Here is a 26,217-nt window from a genome sequence, read left to right on the forward strand (position 1 = left end):
ACGTTTCCTCCATGTCATTTCATGGCCTGACAGCTCATTTCTTTTTAGCCTTGAATAATATTCCATTGTCTGGATGAACCACAGTTTATTAATCCATGCATCTGTAATGGACATCTTGGTTGCTTCCAAGCTTTGGCAGTCGTGAATAAAGCTACTACAAACACCTGTGTGCAGGTTTCTGTATGGACATAGTTTTCAATTCCTTTGGGTAAATATATTATTAAGGATCACAATTGCTGAGTCATATGGTAAGAGTATATTTATTTTTATAAGAAACCACCACACTGTTTTCCAAAATGGCTGTACAATTTTGCATTCCCACCAGCAATTAATGAGCGTTTCTATTGCTCCACATCCTCACCAGCAATTGGTGTTAACAGTGTTCCAGATTAGGGCATTATAATAGGTGCATCATGGTATCTCAATGTTGTTTTAATTTGCCTTTTTCTGATTACATATGATATAGATCATCTTTTCATATGTTTACTAGCTATCTGTATACCTTTGTTGTTGAGGTGTCTGTTACGGTGTTTGGCCCATTTTAAAATCAGGTTGCTTTCTTATTGTTGAGTTTTAAGAGTTCTTGGTATTCTGTTTCATTTTTGTACCCAAGAAAATAAGTATCACCTGGGTTGCAAGAGCTATGCTGTCCTCTTAATGATAATATTCTTTATGAAGTTGGCACAGATGCTGGTTCAAGGAGAACATTTCTTGCATAATGACCAGAAGACTATGAATTCACACATTTTTCTTTAACGTTCCAAAAAGGAGCAGACTATGCAATTTCTTCCCTTGAAGGTTGTAATTAGACTCAATCCCTCTTCCTCCCTCTGAAAAGATACTTCAAAAATGTTTCATTCTTTAAAAATATATATATTATGGAAAACTTCAAACATATACAAAAAGAAAGAGAATAGTTTAATAATAATATGCTGTGTCCCTGTCCCCAAGTTTCAACAATTATCACCTTATGGACAATCTTGTTTAATTTATACCCTCATCTGCTTCCCTTGTTACTTGCTAGATTATTTTGAAGCAAATCTCAGGTATAATTTCACCTATACATATTTCAGTGTGCATAAAAGATGGGATCCTTCACAAAACATAATCACAATATCATTTTCACCCATAAAAATTTAAATAATTATTTAATATCTTCAAAGATTCTATCAGTATCTACATTTTCCCATTATTTCACTCTGTCACTCAACTTGTTTGTTGTAATCAGGATTTAAAGAAGATTCATACATTGTAATTGATCAACAGGCCTTTTGAGTCTCTTTTAATCTATAATTTCCCTTCTTTATCTCTTACAGATTGGAAGTTAGATTTAGAGGCTTGATAATTCAAGTTTGATTTTTTCTTTTTACATTCCTATATAGGTGGAGTCACAATCTTCCTTTGATGACAAATGCTATCAAGTTTTTTCTCTTGCTGATGTTAGGAGCTATTGGTGATCATTGCTTAGATTTATATTTCATTAGAGGGTGATATAATGATGATATTTTAATTCTATCATTCTCTTTGCATTTATTATCCAGAATATTTTAATAAAGAGAAATTTCTCCCATGAATTCTTTGGTTACCCAGCAGTAGAACTTTTAGAAGAAAGCCTACAAAAATGCTTGATTTTCCCCCTTTTACTGGTTTTCTTTTTTTTTTTTTGAGACAGAGTTTCGCTCTTGTCACCCAGGCTGGAGTGCAGTAGTGAGAACTCGGCTCACTGCAACCTCCGACTCACGGGTTTAAGCAATTCTCCTGCCTCAGCCTCCCGAAGTAGCTGGGATTACAGGCGCCTGCCCTCACGCCCAGCTAATTTTTTTTTTTGTATTTTAAGTTGAGACAGGGTTTCACCATGTTGGCCAGGCTGACCTTCAACTCCTGACCTCAGGTGATCCACTGGCCTTAGCCTCCCAAAGTGCTGGGATTATAGGCGTGAGCCACCGCGCCCAACCACCAGTTTTCAAATAATGCATTGGCTCCCTGGAATTCTCCAAGGATAATGAATGAGTTTTTTGTTGTTGTTTTGTTTTAAAAAATATACAAATCGTATTTTAGGCCACTGGTGTTACTCTTCTGATTGATGCTCATATTGTCCCATCTTTGACTAATGGAAACAGACCACTCCAAGATGACTTGCAAGTTAATTTGGTACATCTGCCTCTTTGTTTTCTACCATCAAATGATGCTCCATTTTTATCTTGTAACTTTTCTGTCCCACTCCTACAAGGAACCACTTCTCCAAAGAGCCCTGGTCCTTTTCAGTGGGAAAGGCATTTGGAGACCACAATATTGGCATTGCTGTGTTCATTGTATTATGCATTGGTCATTGTTTCTCAGTCATTGCAGTTTATAGAACAAGGAAATATGTTTTTTAAATTTTTGGAGATAAAATATTTTTGAATTCATACACATATTTCCTGTTCAATTTTAAGATGACAGGAATTTTACCAAATGTTATGTATGTATTTTATTTATTTATGTATTTTTGAGGAGGGTCTTGCTCCGTCACTCAGACTTGAGTGAAGTAGTATAATCACTGCTCACTGCAGCCTCAACCTCCTGGGCTCAAAGGATCCTCCCACCTCAGCCTCCTGAGTAGCTGGCACTGCAGGTGCATGCCACTACACCTGGCTAGTTTTTGTATTTTTTGTGGACATGAGTTTTTGCCATGGTGCCCAGGATGGTCTTGAACTCCTGGGCTGAAGTGATCCGCCTGCCTCAGCCTCCCAAAGTGTTGCAATTACAGGCACGGGCCATCTCACACAGCTTACAAAATTTATTGATGTTATATCTGCATCTCCTTTATGCCATGTCCAAAATTTTGATTTTTAAGGACACCATTATAATTACTCCTTTGCCTTGAACCATATGCTCACATAGCAGCCATGGAATACAATGCCTACAACACCACAGGTACCTACAATAAGGTTACAGAAAATGGTGCTTGTTTTTGTTGTTTTAAAAAAGGTTCTTTTCCCCCTTAAAGTATGTCTCTAAGAATATAGAGTCAAAACATTATGCTTTAAATCCATTTGGAACAGATCTTGCCTGATACTTAATATTTTTGGATGGTAGTATTCACTGCTGATGTGTGGCAAATGGACCTTCATGTATACTTGTGACATTTTAAATTAGTATAGTTTACCTCGATTTTGAGTTTACAGTACAAAAGAGGAAGAGCCCTAAAATTTTTATATTCTCTAATTCAGTAATTCTATTTTTAAAAAATTATATTAAGAATAACATGAAATATGGTAAAAAGATTCACATGAAAGAATGTTCATTAAGTTTATTTATAACACAAATGAGAAATACCCTAAAAACAGAACAATAGCAAAATGATTATGGAACATAGGAAAAGTGGAATGTTATGCAGCTGTTAAAAACCAGGTCTCCCTTGAAGAATTTTAATGGCAGAGGAAATGCTCATAATATGATAGTCAAAAAACCGACCCAAAACCTCTATATAGTATTACTTCAATCTAGTGAAAATATGCATAGAAAAATGACTGTAGGGTAATAAACCAAAATATGAAGTGTGCTAACTTTTTAATATTTATGTTATTATGTTTTACTTATAATGTGCATTTTATAATTTTTAATAAAATAAGACATAAACATAAACTGTGATTAATTAAAAATAGGAGACAGTAAGTGTAAAATATCTACTCGAGTTGAAAAATGACTTTTACAAAAATTATTAAAAACTCTTAGATAAAAAATGTTTGACCATGTAAAATGAAAAACTTCATTAAGTAAAAAATAAAATTAAAAGACAAATACAAAATTTATTTTAATTACTATTATTCATAATGGTATAATACTATTAATTCATCAAGGAAAAAACCAAGACCCAGTGGGAGAAAATAAGTAAAATACGGTGTATAAAATAATTCAAATGATCAATAAACATAAGAAAAACTCTCAGAGAAACCTAGCATATGATAATTTCTTCACTTTAAAGATGAGGAAAGGAAGATCAAAAAGGTCATATCGTTTGCTTACATAAACAGTGACGAAATTCAGATTCAGCCTTGGAACTTTGGATCTCATGTTCTGTCACAATCGGGACTTAGGAAACCAACTGGCCTTCATCTAGATGTGACTTCTTTGGGCTTACTTCCTTTTCCCCCAGCTTTATTCAGGCACAATTGACAAACAAAAATGTTATATATTTAAGATGTACAGCAAGACGTTTTCATGTCTGTATATATTGTGAAATAATTACCATAATTGAGCTAATTAACATATTTACTACCTCATATAGTTACTTATTTTTTGTTTTTCATGTTAGTGAAAACACTTAAGGTCTCTTAGCAAATTTCTAGTATACAATCTGGTATTGACTATAGCCAGTATGGTATACATTAGGTCTCTAAAACTTCTTTAGCCTGCATAACTGAAACTTTTTACCCTTTGACCAACATTTCTGCCAACACACCCCTCCCAGCCCCTGGCAATCACCATTCTACTCTTGACTTTTATGAGTTTTTGGATTCTACATATAACTGAGATCATGCAGTATTTGTCTTTCTGTGTCTGGCTCATTTCACTTAGCATAATGTTCTCCAGGTTTATCCACGTTTGCAAAAGGCAGGATTTTCTCTTTTTTAAGGAAATTTTTTTTGTGATTCCCCTTATTATCAAAAGTTCTTGAGGTTAGAATGAGGAATATTCCCCTTTCCCTGAACACCAGACCCTCACTAAATTTAAATTAAATTATGTGACGCAGTTACTGCTTGCTTATAAATAGATTATATTTTTTATTAAGCTATTAATGTCACCAAAATAATTGCATGTTCATTATTATTAAAGTCAAAATGTATTTTAAGTGGCTTTTCAGTCAACTTGGAGAGTATGTCTTATGATATTGAATATTTTATATTTAGTCAACCACTTAATCTAGAAGCAACATAAATTTTAGAGTAATTTTTATGACTCTCATATATTTAACTATTAAGTTATCCTCTTTTTGCATTCAAAGTAAGTAGTATATTCAGGCTTTAAATGTTTATCTCAATGATTACCCCGTCCACAGCCCATCTCCTATTTGTTTGATAACAGATATGACTACTCTAAATTCAAAGCATATTCCCATCCTGAAAACTTTCTAACTGACTTATTCATTAGGGTTTTTAAAATACAAACTAGAAATCAACAGGTTGTCTTCAAGCTTTCTTCATTTGTAGCATTATTTCTACCATAGTTAAAAAGAATTTGCCAGTGTGACCTAAATAAAAGGTATGGATGGTATGTTTCAATTTTAGGCAATGATGGCAAAAAAAAAAGTTTTATTTTATCTTTTTGAGATAAGGTCTTGCTCTGTTGTCAAAGCTGGAGTGCAGTGGTGTGATCACAGCTCATTGCAGGCTCAGTCTCCCAGGCTCAGGTTTCCTACTGCCTCACCCTCGTGAGTAGCTAGGCCCACAGGTTTGAGCCACCACACTCGGCTAATTTTTGAATATTTTTTTGTAGAGATGGGGTGGGGCATGGTTCATGACGTTGCCCAAGCTGATCTCAAACTCCTGGCCTCAAGCAATCCTTCCACTTCAGCCTCCTGAGTAGCTGGGATCACAAGTGGGTGCCACTCTGCCTGGCTAAATTGGAAAAAAAGTTTTTGACCACATGAATACAGGTAGAACAGATACAAATGGGTTTAAGTGTTATAGCCAAGAACCTTTTTTCTTCCCCAGGTTCCTGAAAGGCTAACCCACATTCTCATGCGTGATGAAAGCCCCAGTGTGGGCGTAATAGACTCTCCAATAAGTGACTGCTTATGTAACTGTTTCCTAGCTGATTCTGATAGGTCCTGCTCCCGAGGGACAAGGTCTCTTTTATGCTAGTGCTTCTCAAACTTGACTGTGCACATGAGTGACCTGTGGCTCCTATTAAGATGCAGATTCTGGTTCAGTAGGTTTGAGGCAAGACTTGAGATTCTGTATTTTTAGAGACCCCAGGTCATGCCAATACTTTTGGTCCACAGACTATAGTTTTTGGGAAAAAGCAGTACAACCACCTCCAAGCTCTTAATCACCAGTAGATGCCGCACATTTGTGCACCCAGTTATGGGTTGGATGCATTTGTTTTTATCTGTGGTTAGGGTTCATTCTGCATTTAGTAAATCTTCTCCATTCAAATGGAGCAATTACAGAATTTGCGGATCTATTTGCCACAATTGTTAAAGTTTCTTTAACGTTTCCTGCAAATGATCCTTTCCTTGAGGAAGAAAGCAGGAATTACGACAAGAAGGAAGAGAATAAGAGCAAGTCTTGCATGCTTCTCAGCAGTGGCAACAAAAATTCTAGCACATGGATAGGCCCAGTGGTAAAAAAAACATGAAGTTGTTGTAGGGTGTCTCTAGCTCCCTGTGAAATCCCATGCTTCCTTGGGGTCCTAAATGCTGGAAATCTGGTGCTTCATGGCACTGCTGTATATCTGCTTTATTGTCTCCAGGTTGTCCTCCCTTCCCTTTCTTAAGACCCCTTCAAAAATCATCTGGCATTGTCCAATCCATCCATTTTCTTGAACACTTATTTTGTACAAGGTGGTCTAAACATGGAAAAGAAATGAGTGGCTTCTCTCTATAAAAGACATGCAAAAGTAAATATTAAAGGTGTTCCATAACAGCTGTATTTTATTTCAACAGAAAACACAACGCAGTACCTAGAAGCTCAGCATGAGAGGAGAACTTAAAAATCATCAAGTTCAATTCTTATCCAGCACATTGCGGGCAATTGTTTGTCAAACCTTTGTTTAATTTGTTCCAGGAACAGAGGGTTCATTAAGACCCGGGGTAGTTTGTGCCAACACTGGTCAGCTCTAATTGTTAGAAAGTTCTTATTTATAATGGATGACTCCTTCTAGCAAGACATATACTCACAGGTTACAGAGGAAGAAAAGTTATCGTCTGCTGGTGAAGGCTGGGGAAACCTCTTAGAGTAGGAGGTATTTGGACAGAATCTTATACTCTACCAGAATTTAGGAAAGTAGAGAGAAGTTGGGAGGGCAGCATTCTCATTCTCTTAGAATTACACTTTCTAATTCTTCATCTAGATCCTCTAATTATGCTCCGGTGTTAATGGATATTCCTACTTTGAATACTGAAAAGCCATCAACAATGTGTCAGACACCATAGTATCATTCCATAGATGATATTTGAGAAAACATGTAGGCTTTTCAAATTCTCCTCACTCATAAAGCAGATGATTATCCACCCACTACAGCTGGGCCTGCTCTAATCTAATTCTAAAAGGCTAGATTTATCCAGAGGGCAAATGAAGTAGGCAGACACACAGCTGTTGTTTGGAGAACAGTACAGTGTTGGGGTGAAAAATAACACTGGCTAAAGATAAGCTCAATAGATCTGTTGGAGCACAGCTTTAAGCCATGTGGCTTCACTGCATCGGGAAACCACAGTGGGAGCTGGTCAACCCTGTTACCCATCTGGATGGGACGGTTTCTATTTAAAGCCATTAACCCAAGTTTTAGTTTTATGCAAGGCAGAAGTTTTCTGGGCTTCTCTTTTCATGGAGAACAAAGTGACCAGAAATGTAATTCAGAATATAAATGACAGAGTACATATGTGTAAGGGAATGGAAAACATATTTGTATTGATAGCTTCTATGTGATTTATTTATTTATTTATTTATTTTTGAGATGGAGTCTCACTCTGTCGCCCAGGCTGGAGTGCAGTGGCACGATCTCAGCTCACCAAAACCTCCGTCTCTGGGGTTCAAAGTATTCTCCTGCCTCAGCCTCCAGAGTACCTGGGATTACAGGTGCCCACCACCACGCCCGGCTAATTTTTGTATTTTTAGTAGAGATGACATTTCACCATGTTGGCCAGGCTGGTCTCAAACTCCTGACCTCAGGTGATCCACCCACCTCGTCCTCCCAAAGTGTTGGGATTACAAGCATGAGCCACCGTGCCCAGCTGTGATTTTTTTTTTAGAAAGCGATTAGCATTTGTGTCGGGATTAAAACAATGATAAGGTGTGGGGTAAAGGTTTTTGTTTGTTTGTTTTTTGAGGGGGTATAGTGGGTCTCCTAGAAGTCTGGAGGTGCTGGGACCTCCCTGAGGAAGTTAGAGGGAAATATTCCTTGTTAATTCGGAGAAGGAGATGCAACATGAGAGGAGGAGAGGAGGAGCTCAGACAGGGAAGTCTGAGAACTGGTGGAAGGCCTTTCTCTGGGATATGACCCTTCCTTGCAAGCATTCTAAATCTTCAAGAGATGCAACAACAGTATCAAAACATTTACACGCTGCATGATGTAAGTGGATTTTCATGGAAATGATGAAAGGATTGTGTTTTGCATCTAAAATATTATGGAGCTTTACAGATACGGAACAAAATAATAATGGTTTATGGCGGCATAGGGACATATGAGAAAGAAAGCCCAAAGAATTTGCAGGAACTATGGAGTAGGCTTTGAATTGTGGAAGGGGCATGTCCACAGCTGACATTTAGGTTTCACATATAAAATTGCTTGCTCCTAGGAAACTCTGCACCTGAAGCTAACATTTTTTTTAATTGCTTATTTTCTTTTAAGAAATGTCTACTTGGAAAGGTCAGGCTATCTTCTAGAATATGGAACATCTCCCACTATGTTTGTACAATTGAGTAGCCCCTACAAAGTCCTAGGATTTTCTAAGCCCTGTTTTTCTAAATGTTTAAGCTTATTTCCTTTCCCTTGTCTATATTTATAGCTTTAAAAAAATCTAAATTTATTTTGAAATGCTTTGAGACATAGAGCACGTAAAACTCAAGGTCATATTACTCAATTTCCACTCTACGTCATTCACGTAGGGACACAGTAGTTAAAAACTGTAGCTTAGACAATTCTTAAGACTTTACAAGAAGGCTAAATTTTGTTAGAGAAGTCATGAATCACTCAAAGACTGCCTTCCTGAAATAAAATAATTTTTCCTTTTTCTTAGAAGATACTTTATTGTCTTATCTTCCAGTACCTAAAGATTTAAAGAACAATGTTGTTATGTGATGGGACTTGACTGTAAGAAGCCCGAACTGAATTCCTTTTTCTGGAACTGGCCTTGCTATCCTCTGGCAAAACAAAATTTTGAAAATGACAAATATGTAGCTGCCACTGGGCCTTGGAAATACGTTTCCAAAGTCTTTGAAAATTTAAACTGCAAGCTGAGATATAGCTTGAGGTGTTTTTCTTAAATTGTTCTTAAACTGCCTCTTCTCGGCACTATATTAAATTACTGAGCTGTCTGCTGAATTTAAGCAAGGTGATGATTGTGCCTAAACCATAAATGCATTTGGGTTTAAAGTTTTGACTCTTTGTTTCTTTTGAAATAATATTAAGTGAAGGGGATTAATATAGGTTTTCCTGCTAGGGTATAAATTAAAAGGGATTAAATACACATAAATTAGATAAATTCAAGTCATTAAATGTTTATCAAGCATCTTAAATGAGTAAGATATATGAGCATACACTGGCAAAAAATAAAACTATGACATTGTCTCAGGTGTCAAGGAGCTTATAATTAAGAAAAATACAGGTACATGTTTATTTAGTGACAGAAAAGTGAAAAAAAATATGTGCAGACTGGTGTGTACTTGAGTGGTTTTAAGAATATTTCAAGTAACTTCTCTGAAGGGTCTATGCATAGTAAAGAAAAACAAATAACTGAATTTAATTATCTAAGCTGGCTTGTTGGGTGAATGATCACGTCACATTGCTACTTTACTGAATGACAATCATTATAGCTGAAAATATCCAATAAAATAATTTGTGTGGCTAGAGGTGCAATTAACCATCTTCTCTTTTATACCATGAATCTCACATCAAATACTTAAGTGTTTACTACATTTACTACATTCCAAGGTGCCACACTATAGGCTATGAAGAATAAAAAGAGGCTTTAAGACACACTCTTTGTTCTCAAGGAATTTTTAGACTGATTAGCCAGACAAGGTTCCTTCGTATAACACTACTATAAGAATTCCAGAGGCGGAAGAACTATTTTGCAGTAAGAGTTGTCAGGAATGGCACATGGGGAAGACAGGAGTATTGATAGAATTTTGATGGGGGTATTGGACATTTCAGATGAAAGAATGATAAGAATTCAGGGGTAAAAGTTAAAGGTGTACAGAACATTTTTAGGGTAAAGAAATGTTTTAGTTATGTTAGAATAAATTGTTCCTTCCTGCAGTCATGAGTGATAAGACCAAAATAGCATGTTGAGGACATATTACGAAAGCTTTGAGTAGAGACTGTGGAGTTAGTACATCATTCTACAAGCAAAAGAGTTTCATGGAAAGCTTTTGAGCAAGCAAGTGGTCAGAAAGCATTAGTTATCAAAGTATTTGTTTAATAAGAAGATTCTTGAAGTGATACATAAATTATCTTGGCAGGAGGAGTCTGAAGGCAGTATGCTCAGGTAAGTGGCCATAGCATTAGTGTGTGAGTTAGTATATTAGTCCATTTTCATGCTGTTGGTAATACACACCTGAGATTGGCTAATTTATAAAGAAAAAGAGGTTTAATGGACTCATATTATGGTTCTATGTGGCTGGGGAGGCCTCACAATCATGGCAGAAGGTGAAAGGCATGTCTTACATGGTGGCAGACAAGAGAGAAGAATGAGAGCCAAGTGAAAGCAGAAACCCCTGATAAAACCATCAGCTCTTGTCAGTCTTATTCACTACCATGAGAGCAGTATGGGGGAATCTGCCCCCATGATTCAATTATCTCCCACTGGGTCCCTCCCACAACACACGGCAATTATGGAAGCTACAGTTCAAGATGAGATTTGGGTGGGGACACAGCCAAATCATATCATTTGGTAAGGACCAGAATCAAGTGAGAGTTAGAAATGAAGAACAGAATAAATCTGATTTTTTGTTTGTTTTTGTTTTAATGGAGCATTTACATATTACCATACATGAATACTATCATAAAAATGCCAAAGCTAAATGTATTGATAATCTTTATTATCAATGAGCAAACATTAATGGAATGAAAAAGTGTCTTATAAAAGACAACCACATAAATTTTTTATCTGAATGATGTTATTGTTCATAACCCAGTTTTACTCATGTTCCCTATGTAATTTTCCAAGTAAGCCATTCTGCTGAGAGTTTAGTCCTTGGAAAACTTGATGTTCTTTTGAGAAACTGATATATTTTCTTCCTTCTCACAATGGTAGCCATAAAGCTCAGACAGCCTTCCCTGAGTGCTGGCAGGCTCAGAACCAGGCCTGTAGCTTAACCAGCATAGCTGTGTTGATTTTGGGTTGTAATCTCTATTTTCTCCCGTGTTCATTCTCCTCCCATGTCCTTTGTCATTGCTCTTCACTAATATTATTGTCTTGGTTTCTCCTCTTCTCACTGTGTCTCTAAATGATTTTTCAAAGAGGCAAAGTATAACACATTTAATATGTACCAATTGCTCTCCCTCCTACATCTCCAGTCTCATTTTCTTCCCTGAGATCTAGCATGGTATTCCTACATCTTGCTTGTATTGTGTCCCAGCCTCTAAATAAATGGCTCCATCTAGCACTTTCTTATGTCCAACTTCCAACCTTTTTCAAACGTGATCCCTGAGCCAGCAGAAGCAGCAGCATCACCTGGAAACTTTTCAGAAATACAAATTCTGAGGCCCCACTCCAAGTACTGAATCAAAAACTGTGGGGGTGAAGCCCAGCAATCTGTGTTTCAACAAGGCCTCTGGGTGATTCCAACACATGTCCAAGTTTAAAAGCCACTACTCTAGACAAAGACTGGGCTCTTTTCTTTCTCTCCAGGTCTATGTGTTCTCTAGCTCACAGCATCTCTGGTCCACTCTACATACTTGCTCTGCTATCATGGCAAATTCTTTACACATTTTTTAGAATGAGCATAAATTCTTAAGAGCACTGATTCTATTGAAGTAGCAATCCTTGCCACAGTTAGTAAAGCATTCATGGGTACCCTCACTGATGAGTGACCATCACTCATCACTGATGAGTGACCCTCACTGATGAGTTCACTCATGGTCACTCATTGATTCATGCTTGGGCCACTCTTGGACAACCTGACAACATTTGCTCCAGTCAATAGCCACCCCTAATTAAAAGACAGGGTATAATTCCTTTCCTAAGCAAGGCTACAGCACATAAACCAGGAGGAGACCTGTTCTGTTCAATAAATGTATCTTTAATTAAGTAGATGTGTATAGTATGACTTCAGCAGAGGACTAACTGTAAACTTCTTAGTTTGGTAAAATGGATGCAGTCTTCGTTTAAGAAAGACAAGAGGCAACAATTATTGTTTGGCATCATTGGAAATAGTCCAGGCAAGGCAGTTTACCTGTTCTCCCATCCAAGTATTAACCAGGCCAGACCATGCTCAGCTTCCAGGATCAGATGAGATCTGGTGTGTTCAGGGTGGTATGGTCATAGACAGTTTACCCATTCTGATGTTTGAAGATGGTTCAAGTTAGTGTTGATAATAAAGACTCTATAATAAGCGAACAATGACTCAATTTCTAAATTACACAGATGCTATCCAACTTATATCCTTAAAGGAAGTGTATTGCTAGATGTTCTCATTTGTGTGTAAAGATATGGTTCCTGCCTACCACCACCTTTTTAAAGTTAAGAAGCACTTTATACATTTAAGTGTAGTGACAGCTTCAAAAACTGGTTTAAAACCTTCAAGTTGCTTTGTTAGGGGCAACAAGTGGCAGGGATGGAAAGATTTTCAGGGGAATCTCTTATTGAACTGAGGCAGAAAATAGATTGGGAGGGTGGGGTTCTTGTAGTTATGCATGATGGCAAAATAAGCATACAAGTATTCTTGCCAAATAAATGTGAGTTCCTAAGATTTATTCAATTATAATTGGAAAGATGTCGGTAATTCATGCAGCTAATAACTGGGTCATAAGCAGTCTTGTTCTACAGCTGATTAAAAACAAATAAACCAATACATATTTATTAGGTACTAATGATGCGCTCCCTTCCTACCAGGGGCTTTCATCTACTTGAAGAGTATGAAGCAACACTGAGGTACAAGATAAGAGATGGTTACGTGCTAAATTATGTTATCCTTGACATACTTTTCTTTGTACATGTTTAGAGATCTCATCCCTCATGACTTTATTTAATAACTATGTAGGTCAGTGTTTCTCAGTCTTGAGCAATGTAAGGACAGACTGTGGCAAAACTTGCTTACATTTCCTCATTTCTTACATGGAATGAAAGCATTTTTATTATATTTTACCTAAGCATGTACCAATCTAAAAACAGGCACAAACTGCTTAGCCTATGACCCTTAACTATAAAAAACAAATTTATAAGTTAAATACAGAAAAGTTACTCAACAGAATTTAAATTAATTTAGTGGCAAGGATAATATTTTATTGAAAAAACAAATCACCACTAAAACCCTGAGCATGGTTCTACCTGCTAAAATGCATCCTCCTTTGTGTTCAATAGGCCTTTCCCACTATGAGTCACACAGTGACTCAGCTCTTGCCACTTTATTCAAACTACTATGAACCTACCCTTTATACACTTCCTGTAGTTTTTTTTTTTGCATTTGATTTGTACGAACTTATCATATATGTATTAACTCTGCTTGTGATAGTTTCTTGTTATTTGATAACAATTAATATAGTGCCACAGATGGACAACCTGATTGGAATACAAATGAAATGGAAATCTTAGGTGATACTCTATATAAGGAAGCCATCCAGATGGCCCCAAATTTTCATGTTACTTTTTAAAGACTGTCATAGATACAAAGACACAAAATCCTCATTAAAAAATCATTTAAAAATCATCAGTAAACCGAGGGCATCTGTGGTGGGCACAGCTGTGTGTCCCAGATACCCCTGTAAGGAAGCATGTGGTGACGAAGCTATCAGTAGACCACCTCCAGCTCTCAGTTCCTTTAGGGTTTGCTCTGCTGCAAAAAGCTGCCTAGCCCAAGAACTCACCCTTCTCCAGATGCTCACATTCAATGACTGATGGAGGCAGCCGTATCAAAACCGGGTTATTACCCCCGAACAGGGACAACTCTGATGGGTCATGTACGCACCAGCTTCCCTGTGGAGTTGGCTGAGGTCAGCCTGCATTGCAGTTCTACCTCTCCCTACCATTCCTGCTTTCCCCTCTCTCCCATTAGTTATGATAAACTCCATCTCACTATCTGCTCCCAAAGACCCAGTCAACAAGAGCTCCCAGAAATCTCTCTGAGGAACCCCCAGTGGACTGAGAAAGCTTCTTCGGTAGCCCTGATTCTTCTTACACGTTTCTAGTTTCAAAGTTCAGCTTCCCGTTGTATATTCCTGACAGCACTGAAAATTCAACTGGTCCATATCATCAGTCTCTTAGGTTCTTGCCACAGAAAACTGCTTTTTTTTTTTTTCTGTTTTAGAATGGTGCTACCATTGTATTCCCACAGCAGCGGAAGATGGGAGGTGATTCTGATTCTTCACTCACCTCGCTCCTCACAGCCAGTTTGTGATTCAGGCTTCCTCACAAGGAGAGGTCTGTGCTCATTTCTCCAGGGATCCACTTCCCTTTAAATAAGGGATGCTGCTGAAATTATAATGGAGATCTCTTTGCTCTTGGGATATGTCTTCTTTTCAATAGTTGTGGGTTTCCCTTCTCTTCAGTTCGACAGATTTTTAAGGACAAATAAAATGCCCCCCGCCCCCGACCAAAAGACATCTACACAAAATTCCAACCCACAATCGCCTACTTATTTTGGAGCACAATATACTGGTTTGCATATTAAATAAAAGGGGGAAAATGCTAAAGGCTTCACTCTCCCTTCTTCAATCAGCATTAGTGTAGTGCAGTCATTAGAACAAAACACTTATTTTGTTCCAGTTAAAGGTGAAATACATTCAATTTTTCTTTTATCTTTGATATTGCACTAAAGAGTCATGAAAGCCAAGTCTTGAAAAATGCCAAAATAACAATTTTATATAATATAAAGACAGACTAAAACATGTAAATGTTATGTTTTTTAAAGTCTATGAAAACATACATATTTTTTTAAGCAGCCAACTCATTGAAAGATACTAATATTTAAAATAGAAAGTTGTGTTGTCTGCTGAATATGAGACTCTGAGGTATTTGTGAGCGAGAAATTGTCAGGAAAGCAGTAGAACATTTCCTGCCCGTGGGTGCAGTCTTGAGGATTTGTAATAGCCATGACGAATCCAAAAACCATCACCGCAGCACCAATGGGAAGCATGACATAAGACATAATCTTATCGGAGTGTGTCCTTGGTTCTTCAGACAGTTTCAGATAACAGGCTGATGGAATGATAAAAATGAGGGGAGTTGCACAGAGCACACCCTGCATGTTGAAAACAAGAAACAAGATAATGTGACTAGATGGAAACATTCTTTGGACAGCTTTGAAAAGCATTTACAAAATGTGTTTTTCATGCACATGTTAAACATGTGATAGGTTCAGATGAATCAAACAAAGGGAGGAAAAATAATTCTAAGAAAGACTTAGAAATAGGCGTTGCCTTTTCCACTGGCATATTTACAAATGAAAATAATGAAATAGTACAACAGCTTATCGACTTAAGAAATTATCAGAAAATAATATAGAAAATAAAGCAGATAATAGGACTCTTGAAATTTCCTGTATTTTCAGTTCATCGTATTTCCTTATATGCTTCATTAAAACTACTGTGTATCCACTATGCCCTTCAAACATGAATGGTCTATTTGTCATTTGTGAATAAGAGGGAAATTTTGGGAAATTGTATAGGGGCCACAATGTCTTTCTTCTTTACCTGAGTTTGTATGGAAGTCGTGCCTATCTGTGTGAGAAAGAAAAACCATAACCCTAAGGCATTTAACGTGAAATAGCATTTCTAAATGATCTTTCAAATAAAACTAAGCACATTAATTACTGAGACAGTTGACAGCAGAGCTAAATGACTATAACTCATTCACAGTTGCCTGCATTATCTAGGAATAAACTCAACCTAAGGAGGAATGTCAGATTTAAAATAATGAGTGGTAGAATTGTCTATTATAAAAAATACCAACAGTTATTGACGTCAAAGGAAGAGACTTTCCCCTTGAGTAGGCCTAATTCGCAACAGAAACTTACCAAATAATACAAATGTTAACATTTAATACATTTTAGGTAATATGTTTTTCTAATTATGTTAAATTTTAATTATAGTATATTTAACAATGTAACATACATTAAAATTTTATGACCAATATTCTCTTAAACCATAAACCATGTTTTTTAAAAATAAATTTTATTGTGTATATTTGAGGTTTATAACATGATGTCATAGAATACATAAAATGGTTATTGTATTGAACTAACATATCTATCATCTCACATAATTATTTCTTTGGTGATGAGAGCAGCTAATATCTACTTATTTAACAAAAGTCCCAAATATAATACAATTTTATAAATTACAGCCCTCATATTGTACATTAAATCTGTAGACTTGTTAATCCTACCTATGTGCTACTTTGAATTCTTTGACCTACTTCTCTACATTTCCTCCTTTTGTTTCCTGCCCCTAGTAATCACGGTTTTATCCTTTTATCTCTAACTCTATATATTAGACATTTAAAAAAATATTCCATACATAAGAGAGATCATGTAATATTTTGCTTTATGTGTCCAGCTTATTTCACTTAACGTTCTTCAGGTCTATCCATGTTGTGGCTAATGGCAGGATCTCCTTTTTCAAGGCTGAATAATATTCCATGTTATAGACAGATCTATATGACATTCTCTGTATCCATTGATACATCAATGAACACTGAAGTTGTTTCCATCTCTTCACTATTGTGAATAATGCTTCAATGAATATGGGAGTATAGATATCTTTATGAGGTGATGATTTCATTTTTTTTGAGTATATACCCATAATAGAGATTCCTGGGTCATATGGTGGTTCTATTTTTAATTTCTTTAGGAACCTCCATTCTGTTTCCCATATTGACTATTCCAATGTACATTCCCACCAGCAACGTACTAAGGTTCCCTTTTCTCCACACTTCTGTCAACATTTGTTATTTCTGTTCTTTTTGATTATAGCCATCCTAAAGGTTATGAAGTGATATTGTCTAGTGGTTTTAATTTGCGTTTTCCTGATGATTAATGATGTTGAGCACTTTTTCGTGTACCTGTTGGCCATTTCATGTCTTCTTTGGAGAAATATCTGCTAAGGTCCTTTGCCCATTTTTTAATCAAGTTAATCATTTTTCTGCTATTGAGTTATTAGAATTATTTGTAACTTTTTTATAGTAACCCTTTATCAGTCAGACAGTTTGCAAATATTTTTTTCCCAATCTGTACGTTGTCTTTTCATTTGTTCTTGTTGTTTTTTCACTGCAGAGGCCTTTTAGTTTGATGTAGTCCTGTTTATTTATTTTTGGTTTTATAGTCTGAGTTTTTAGTCTGATATTCAAAAAAATCATTTCCAAGGCTAATATCAAGGAGCTTTTACCCTATGTTCTCTTCTAGGAATTTTAGTTTCAGGCCTTACATTAAGGTATCTTATCCAGCTGGGCGCGGTGGCTCAAGCCTGTAATCCCAGCACTTTGGGAGGCCGAGGCGGGCGGATCACAAGGTCAGGAGATCGAGACCACAGTGAAACCCCGTCTCTACTAAAAATACAAAAAATTAGCCGGGCGCGGTGGCGGGCGCCTGTAGTCCCAGCTACTCAGGAGGCTGAGGCAGGAGAATGGCGGGAACCCGGGAGGCGGAGCTTGCAGTGAGCCGAGATCGCGCCACTGCACTCCAGCCTGGGCAACAGCGTGAGACTCCGTCTCAAAAAAAAAAAAAAAAAAAAAAAAAAAGGTATCTTATCCATTTTGAATTGATTTTTGTGTATGGTGTGTAAGATCAGGGTCCGATTTCACTCTTTTGCATTTGGGAATCCATTTTTCCCAGCATCATTATTGAAGACTATCCTTTCCCCATTGTGTCCTCTTAGTGCCCTTATAGAAAATTAGTTGACCCTATATGTTTGGATTTATTTCTTGGCTTTTATGTTCCATCAGTCTATATTTGTGTTTTTATGCCAGTACCATACTGTTTTGATTACTGCAGCTTTGTAATATCATTTGAAATCAGGAAGTGTGATGCCTTCAACTTTATTTTTCCTTTCAATACAGATTGTTTTTTCTATTTCTGTGAAGAATGCCATTAGAATTTTGATAGGAATTATGTTGAATTTGTATATTGCTTTGAGTAGTATGGCCATTTTAACAATATTAATTCCATTCACAGGATATCTTTCCATTCATTTATATATTCCATTTATTTGTGTCTTTTTCAATTTCCTTCATCAAGATTTTATAGTTTTCAGTATACAAATTTTTCACCTATTTGGTTAGATTTATTCCAGTATATTTTTTGATGCTATCACAAATGACATTGTTTTCTTGATTTCTTTTTCAGCTATTATTTGTGTATAAAATGCTACTGATTTTTGTATGTTGGTTTTGTATCCTGCAACTTTACTGAATTAATTTATCAGTTCTAACACTATTTTTGGAACCTTTGGGGTTTTCTACATATAGGATCATGTCATCTGCAAATAGAAATAATTTTACTTCTTCTTTTCCAATTTGGAAGCCTTTTATTTCTTTTTCTTGTCTGATTGCTCTTGCCAGTACTTCCAGTACTATGTTGAAAAGAAGTGGTGTGTACTTCCAGTACTATGTTGAAGAGAAGTGGTGAGAGTGGGTATCCTTACCTTTTACTGGATCTTAGTAGAAAAGCCTTCAGTTGTTCCCTATTAATTATTATGTTAGCTGTGGGTTTTTCATAAATAGCCTTTATTATGTTGAGGACTTTTCTTTCTCTAAACTGCTAAAAGAGTTTCTATCAAGAAATGATGCTAAACTTTGTCAGACTCTTTTTCTGCATCAGTTGAGATAGTCACGTGTTTTTTGTTTTCTCTCTCTCTCTCTTTTTTTTTTTAAATTTTTTTTTTTATTTTTTGAGACAGGGCTTCACTCTGTTGCCTAGGCTAGAGTGCACTAGCATGATCACAGTTCAGCCTTGACCTCCCAAGCTCAAGTAATCCTCCCACCTCAGCATCCTGAGTTGCTGAGACTACAGGCACATGCTACCATGCCTGGCTAATTTTTTTGCAGAGACGAGGTCTCACTATGTTGCCCCAGCTTGTCTTGAACTCCTGAGCTCAAGTAATCCTCTTGTCTTAGCCTCCCAAAGTGCTAGGATTACAGGTGTGAGCCACCGCACCCATCTGATCATGTGGTTTTTGGTTTTCATTCCCTTAATATGACATTTCACAAATGTTGTTCTCTGAAATAATAAAATGTAAGTTTTTAATATATAAAATCAATAACAAATGTGATTATTACTTTACAACTAAATGCAAGTTTTCATAAACTATGTTTTTCTAAATTTAAAAGTTAATTTGTAAGCATATACAAAAGTAGAAAGAAATAGTATAATGAAAATCTATGCAACTATCACCTACGGTTTAAAAGCTTTTTGACACATTATTTTGGTAAATTTTCTCCAGGGAAAATAACAGCAAAGTGAATTTGAAGTTGGATGATGTAAAATTATAAATTGTACCTTAAAAATAGCTTTAAAATAACCATATTCTCACACCAGTTAATAAAATTGCTGTGTGTTTTATACAAAGCAATCTCTCCATACCAGAAATATTATGACTATGATCCCAATTATACAACTTTTTGAATTTTTACAAAAACAAAAGTATCCAGAGAAAGAGTAGTAGGGACCACACTGCATGGAAAATATTTCCAAAGTAAGAGACATAAGAATGAGAAAATACTAAAAAATACCAAAATCATGTTCTAATTTAGAATATATGGAAAATATACTTTTGCCATTCATAGCACCTGAATACAAATTAATATCTACAAAGGTACACAAAAAATAAACAATTAGTTGTTATATGACTAGAATGAAATGCATTATGGATTCCATAGATTCTATCATAATATTTGGAATTAACAGTGCTTTTTAAATTATGAAAGATACTGTAACACTTGGTCTGTATTTATAACAAAAAGTATTACCCTCTGATTTCTTTAAAATAACAATTTATGAAAACAACAAAAAGTAATTCAAATACAAATATGTGTATGTGTGTGTGTCTGTATATGTGTGTGTGTGTGTGTGTTGTAGTCTCCTCTTTGTAGGCACAAACATGTGGCTAATTCATCTGGAACTGTAGATTGTGAAAGTACTATCAGAATGAAAACTGCCCCCAGCTTCTGCTAAGAAGCTGTCATCAGTTAGCCTTTTGGTACTCTTCCAAACTTAACTTGCTGGGCAGCGCGAAGCAATGGGTGTTCTGTTTGTTATAATTCTTAAGTGTTGAGAAAGTAGCAGTTAGAGGAAAGACTATATAGCTCATATTTCTACTAGAAGGATTCCAGTTGAGTATCTTGTTTAGATACCAGCTACTTTCTTGATATTTAAACACTCAATCTTACTAAAGGTTGTTGCTAGAAGTCAAGATCAGGAGTAAAATGATAGTGCGGTCGCATCTGATCTATTCCCTACGAACTAGTCCAGATTATTTGCTCTATTTAATTAGTCTTGCTTAGGGATACACCACTGGCTTTGGAATAATTTTTGAAATTGCTTGACAGGATGTAAAATCATAACTGCTTATTAAAAAGACAATAAAATACAGTCTAATTTATAAAGGCAGGATAATACTTATTAATTGATAACAACACTATGGATGTCAGGGCATTTTGCAGTTTGCTGGAGAGAAAGGACAGAAGCTATTGAAAATTTTTATTGCCAGTACAGATTGAAAAAGTGTCTGAATTTTCCTACCTGAATAGAAATTTCTCAAATGATGCAAGGAAGCTGGAAACTAAATAAAATAATGCTTATATATCTTTTAAATTTCTACTTAATAATCAATCTAAATTCATGAAATTCACTCCAATACTTCAAAAAGAAACTCTCTCTTGCTCAGGGAGTCTTTGGCAATTGGAACTATGGCTTGCTCACCCCAAAGACTGTATTTCTCTATCTGGGCCCTTGCTGGCATTTGGCTTGCTTTCTTCCTTCCACTGTAAACCACACATAAGGCTTGTTGAGCTGGTTACGCTGGCCACAGGCACCAGCTGCTTCATTTTCTCTCTTTGTACTGCTGCAAGTAGAAACCCATAGGGTCCAATTACTGCGGATGCCTCTTTTCTCCAATAGCAACATTAGTGCTAAGATGCTGGATTCTTGTTACCAAGAATAGTGCTTATATTTATTGATTTGCTTCTAAAATGAAACCTTTAAAACTTAGTGTGTGTTTGCTTTGGAAAAATATTTCACTGTTGTCTACTGCCATGCAAACAAGAAAAAAAAGGAAAGCAAAGTTCTATTTTTTTAATTTAATAACTAATATTACCTCAGTTCATTTTATTCTATCTTATTTGGTGATACTAAATAGTAGCATTTCCTTACTTTGCAAGACCTGATTCATCTCATCTGTGAAGCTCATTATTCTACTTATTCAGAAGCCAAAATAAAAAAGAATTCCTAAAGTACTAAAATTGTTATCTAAGATAAAAGCTATTAACTACATTTCTAAAGTCCTACAATTACTAAGATGAAAGTTATTAACTAAAAATTATTAAGACAAAAACCTTTTAGTTTCATTTTATTTCATCTCCTGGTACGTTTTAACCCATTATTAAAGTTTATCCATATGTATCATAGATTACTCTTAACCTTTCTTATAGATAAACTCAATGCATAGATATTATAACTTTAGAAAGTGGATAGAGAAATGAGCATAATCATTTTACACAATTTAAAATCTTATGCTTAGAAAATCTCAGAGTAGTGTAATGGTTTAAAATGTGAGCTTTAGGGTCCAAATGCCTGTGCTCAAATCTGAATTTTTTTACTTGTAACTAGTATGACCTCAGACTATTTAATCATGCAGTGCCTTAGTTTCTTCATCTGTCAATTTAATATAGATAAAAGGAGATGATACTGCAAAGCACCTGGTACAGAGTAAGTACTCAATACATGGTAGCTCACATTATTATTATTATTATTATTATTATTATTCATTTTTTATTTTTTAAGATGGAGTATTGCTCTGTTACCCAGGCTGGAGTGCAGTGGCGCAATCTTGGCTCACTGCAACCTCTGCCTCCTGGGTTCAAGCAATTCTCCTCTCTCAGTCTCCCAAGTGGCTGGGACTAGAGGCATGTGCCACCACACCCAGCTAATTTTTTTTTTTTTTTTTTTTTTTTTGTATTTTTTAGTAGAGACAGGATTTCACCATGTTGACCAGGCAGGTCTTGAACTCCTGACCTCAGGTGATCCGCCTGCCTCAGCTTCTCAAAGTGCTAGGATTACAGGCATGAGCCACTGCGCCCTGTCCACATTATTATTATGAAGTGGAGCACAGCATGCTTTAAGTTATTTCTAAAGTGTTGCATGATCCAGCATGTATTAGTTACTAACAGACATGACGCTTGATTTGGCTCTATTAGACATGGTAAGTATCCACACAAAAAAGAGTTGAGTAAAGATGTGAATACATTCTTATGCACACCAAAAGACGTACTGATGTGGAAAACACTTATTCTCAGGTGGTCTGAGAATGAAGATCCTAGAGTTTATTAATTCTTACAAAGTGCTTTAAAACTAGTGTAATTGTCTTGGGCTATCAGGTCATAACAATTTGGCACTCTAATTTTTAATGTATGTCTATATAATCAGGTTTTAAAAATATCTAAAGATCTAGTCTTTGGCCTGTGCAAAATTGGGCAGAAGGTAAAAGTTACCTTTGACACTTGCTTACTTTCCTATGAGCTTTCCTTCCACTGTTGGTAGAATAGATAATTACCAGTCTCCTGAGGTTTTGGAAACTGCTTACTCCTCACTTTCCATTTACAAGAAAGTCCCCAGTAGGGTCCCTGAATGAATTCCCTCATGCCTTTGTATGGAATTTCAAATTAAAATGGTATCTGGATGATATAGTAACTTGGGCATTGACACTAACACCTTCACCTATGCCTCAATTCTCAATGAAATGAGTAAATGATGACTTGGGATCCCATCTGTACGGGTTTGCCCTCCCTGTGGTGCATGACCAATAAATGCTAACCGGTGGGTGATTCCGATGAGAAATTCTGTAAGGATTGAGAAGATTAGCCACTTTGTAGTGGTAGAACAACTTCCATTCCTATCTTAGCAAATGGTATAATTATTCTAGTTCCACAAAATAAAACCAAGATGTCATTCTGCTCCCGTCTTCCCAATGGAATCTGTGTCACCAAATTGTGCCAATCTTTTCTCAAAAATGTGTTTTGGGAATCCATTCACTTCCCTCTGTCTTCTTCTTTTTCTTTTTTCTTTTTTTTTTTGAGACAGGGTCTCACTCTGTTGCCCAGGCTGAAGTGCAGTGGTGCCATTGCAGCCCACTGAAACCTCTACCTCCTGGGCTCAAGCAATCCTCTCACCTCAGCCTCTCGAGTAGCTGAGACTACAGGCACGTGCCACCAAACACAGCTAATTTTTTGTAGAGACGGGGTTTCACTATGTTGCCCAGGCTGATCTCCAACTCCTGGGCTCAAGCAATCCATCCACCTTGGCCTCCAAAAATGCTCAGATTACAGTGTGAGCCACCATTCCCAGCCTCCTCTGTCTTCATCACCTATATTGCATTTGAACTTTTATGTTTATTTGTGAGAATGCATAGATCCTTTCTTATCACATTCATCCTTATATTCTATTGTGTGGCACATAGTAATTAATAAATACTTGATCAGTGAATAAAGGAATTAGAAGTTGCACTGGATCTTAAAGTCTTTGTAAAATGTAGACAGAAATGAAAGAAAAATAATTGTTATAGGAAATAAAAAGCAGATAAGACAAAGAATAATGGAAAGAATTAATATGGCTTATTCACAGGCCAAAAAATAAGACTGACTAGAGCTGAGCATAGATTTTTGGGAAGTAAATGGGAAATAGTTTTACATAGAAGACAAGATTGTAGAAGCAACAGAATTTATACTTGCTCTAGTAGGAAAATGCCGGTAAACTGAAAGCAGAACTTAAATATATGATAGTTGAAACAGAGCTGGGATTAATTCAACTGTGATATTATGAGGACTTCTATTTGGATGATGGCAGTGCAGACTATAAAAGAAAGGTCTGGAGAGAGAAAAATATGTAAATAAAAAGAAATTGTGTCATAGCAAGTGAATGGATATAACTTGAATCCTTTCATATTTTTCATAAATTTCACTAGATATATTATTTTTCAGCAAAGTCCATAGTCCCTTAATTTATAGCTATTTTTAGTAACATTTATGTGTTGTAGTAAATGAGATATATAAAAGATAAACTCTAAACCAGGGTTTCTCAATCTCAGCACTATTGACATTTTGGATCAGATAATTCTTTGCTGTAAGAGGCCTGCACATTGTGGGATGTATATCCCTGTCCTCTGCCCACTCGAAGCCAATAGCACTGCCTACCCAGTTGTGACAACCTCATAGGTCTCTAAACAACCACTGCTTTAAAACTATATAGTTCCATAAAGTGCACAGAATCATCATTGAAAATATTTACTATTATAGACATATTTTCATACCACTTCAAAAGTGATACTTTTGTTAAGGAAAATAAATCTTATGTTAAATGTAATCATTATCTTTTACAGAGAATTTTAGAGTGAAGGGGTAAATCTTAGAATGTACTCACATTGAGTTCTAAAACTATCCCAAGGCAATCAATCAGCAATGACACAAGCGTGGCTACAGTGATGACCATCACTGTTACAACAATGTGGAAAACCGACGAAAGATTCCCACCAAAAAACACATTGGCAATTACCTGCCAAATAAACAGATTATTTTGAGAGGGACTTTTAAAGGCATGCAGGATTTGTAGAGGGAGTATTTCACAATGGTCTTTAGGAATGTATAAAATACCACCAACAAGGCTATTAATCAAATCTCAAGTCACTAGGAATGTTCTATCTTTTCCAAAGTACTTACATATAGACACACATATCAATAACAAGTACTCTTTGTTGAACTATCAGTCAGTGGATTACATTACAGACCTATAGTGTGGCATACCGATGTTTCAATACATGTATCTTTCAAGTATAAGAGAGACTTTGGAAAGTTATCTTATCCTTCTTTCTTGAGTCCAACAGGTTACTACTTAAACAAACTAAACATGCTATTTAGATTATTTGCAGGGCTTCTAAGAAATAGCTGTCACATTTCCCTTATTAATACTGGATGTGTAATATCCTTTACTAACAGGAAATTAATTCTGTATAAACTAATTCCTATTTGTTACAATTTAAGTCTATTTTATCTTGCCTTTCCTCAACAAAAATGGGAAAGAGTTCATCACCATTTTTCATGACTACTCAGATCAGGAAAGCAATAAAACATTACCGACTTAATGTGTCCCATACTGTGATATGGTTTGCAAAGATAAAATGTCAGGCAAATGATTCCTATTCTCAGGAATTAATTCTTGGAGGCATACAACCAAACTTAAAAAAGCAAGTAGAGATCAATTTATAACAGGACAAAAAAGATCAAAGAGGATTTAGGACTAGAAGGAGCTTTAGGTATCTAGAGCGGTCTCCTTAGAGTAATCTCCTTTACAGCATCCCTGAAATATGCTTGACCTACCTTGGCTTGAGGTAGGGCTTGAAACATGCACAGGATTTGGAGCAGAATTACAGGCTGAGACAAGAGCATGAAAAAGAGCAAAGAAGTAAGAACAGGAACAATACCTATGGAGGATAAAGAGAAGATAGTCTGAATAAGTAGTGACCCTGTGCAAAAGAACAGTGAGACAAGAGTTGGAAATGACAGAAGTTCAGATACTGAGGTATCATAAAGAAGCCATCTCTCTAAGCAGTGCTGCCTGGATATGCAACATCTCCCACGTGTCACATACCACCATGACTTTGTTAATAACTTAATGGTGATATTAATAACATAAGTTGTAATGTCTCTCCAAATAGTATCTTATTTAAGATCCGTTCTTACAGATGCCTCTATGATATCCTTGTGAGAGTGAAAAAATCCCTTAGTGAGGCAGCTAGTAAGAGATATTTATTAAGGGTAGACAGCCTTTTTAGTGCTTTTATGAATTGAAACAGTTTGATTATATTTTTGTCAGTCATACATTTGTGTGTGTACGTGTGTATGCATGTAGAATAAAGAGCAAGAGAAGGGAAAGT

General features: G+C 36.1%; 1 protein-coding gene and 2 long non-coding RNA genes across 11 annotated transcripts in view; 2 read left to right on the forward strand and 1 right to left on the reverse strand.

The window, feature by feature from the left end:
* The window catches only part of LOC106992600 (uncharacterized), a 103,986-nt gene that overhangs the window by 17,295 nt on the left and 60,474 nt on the right, over nt 1-26,217 (forward strand). The window lies entirely within an intron of this gene.
* The window catches only part of SLC38A11 (solute carrier family 38 member 11), a 56,777-nt gene continuing 45,478 nt past the window's right edge, over nt 14,919-26,217 (reverse strand). For 7 of the 9 annotated variants that reach the window (XM_001098784.5, XM_077956598.1, XM_028830781.2 and 4 more), the window contains 2 exons: nt 24,708-24,839; nt 14,919-15,323 (listed from right to left, as the gene is read on the reverse strand). In XM_001098784.5, coding sequence (XP_001098784.1) covers nt 15,030-15,323; nt 24,708-24,839 — 426 coding nt within the window. In that variant the 3' untranslated portion in view covers nt 14,919-15,029. Of the gene's footprint in view, nt 15,324-19,617; nt 21,139-24,707; nt 24,840-26,217 lie in introns of those variants that run through there. The other 2 variants (XM_077956599.1, XM_015110267.3) reach the window with 2 other exon arrangements.
* LOC144333312 (uncharacterized) lies at nt 17,379-19,004 on the forward strand. Its single transcript, XR_013401874.1, has 2 exons — nt 17,379-17,511; nt 17,820-19,004. It is a non-coding gene; the product is annotated as an uncharacterized LOC144333312 (long non-coding RNA).

The sequence above is a fragment of the Macaca mulatta genome, chromosome 12, assembly GCF_049350105.2.
Source record: "Macaca mulatta isolate MMU2019108-1 chromosome 12, T2T-MMU8v2.0, whole genome shotgun sequence".
Lineage (NCBI taxonomy): Eukaryota > Metazoa > Chordata > Mammalia > Primates > Cercopithecidae > Macaca > Macaca mulatta.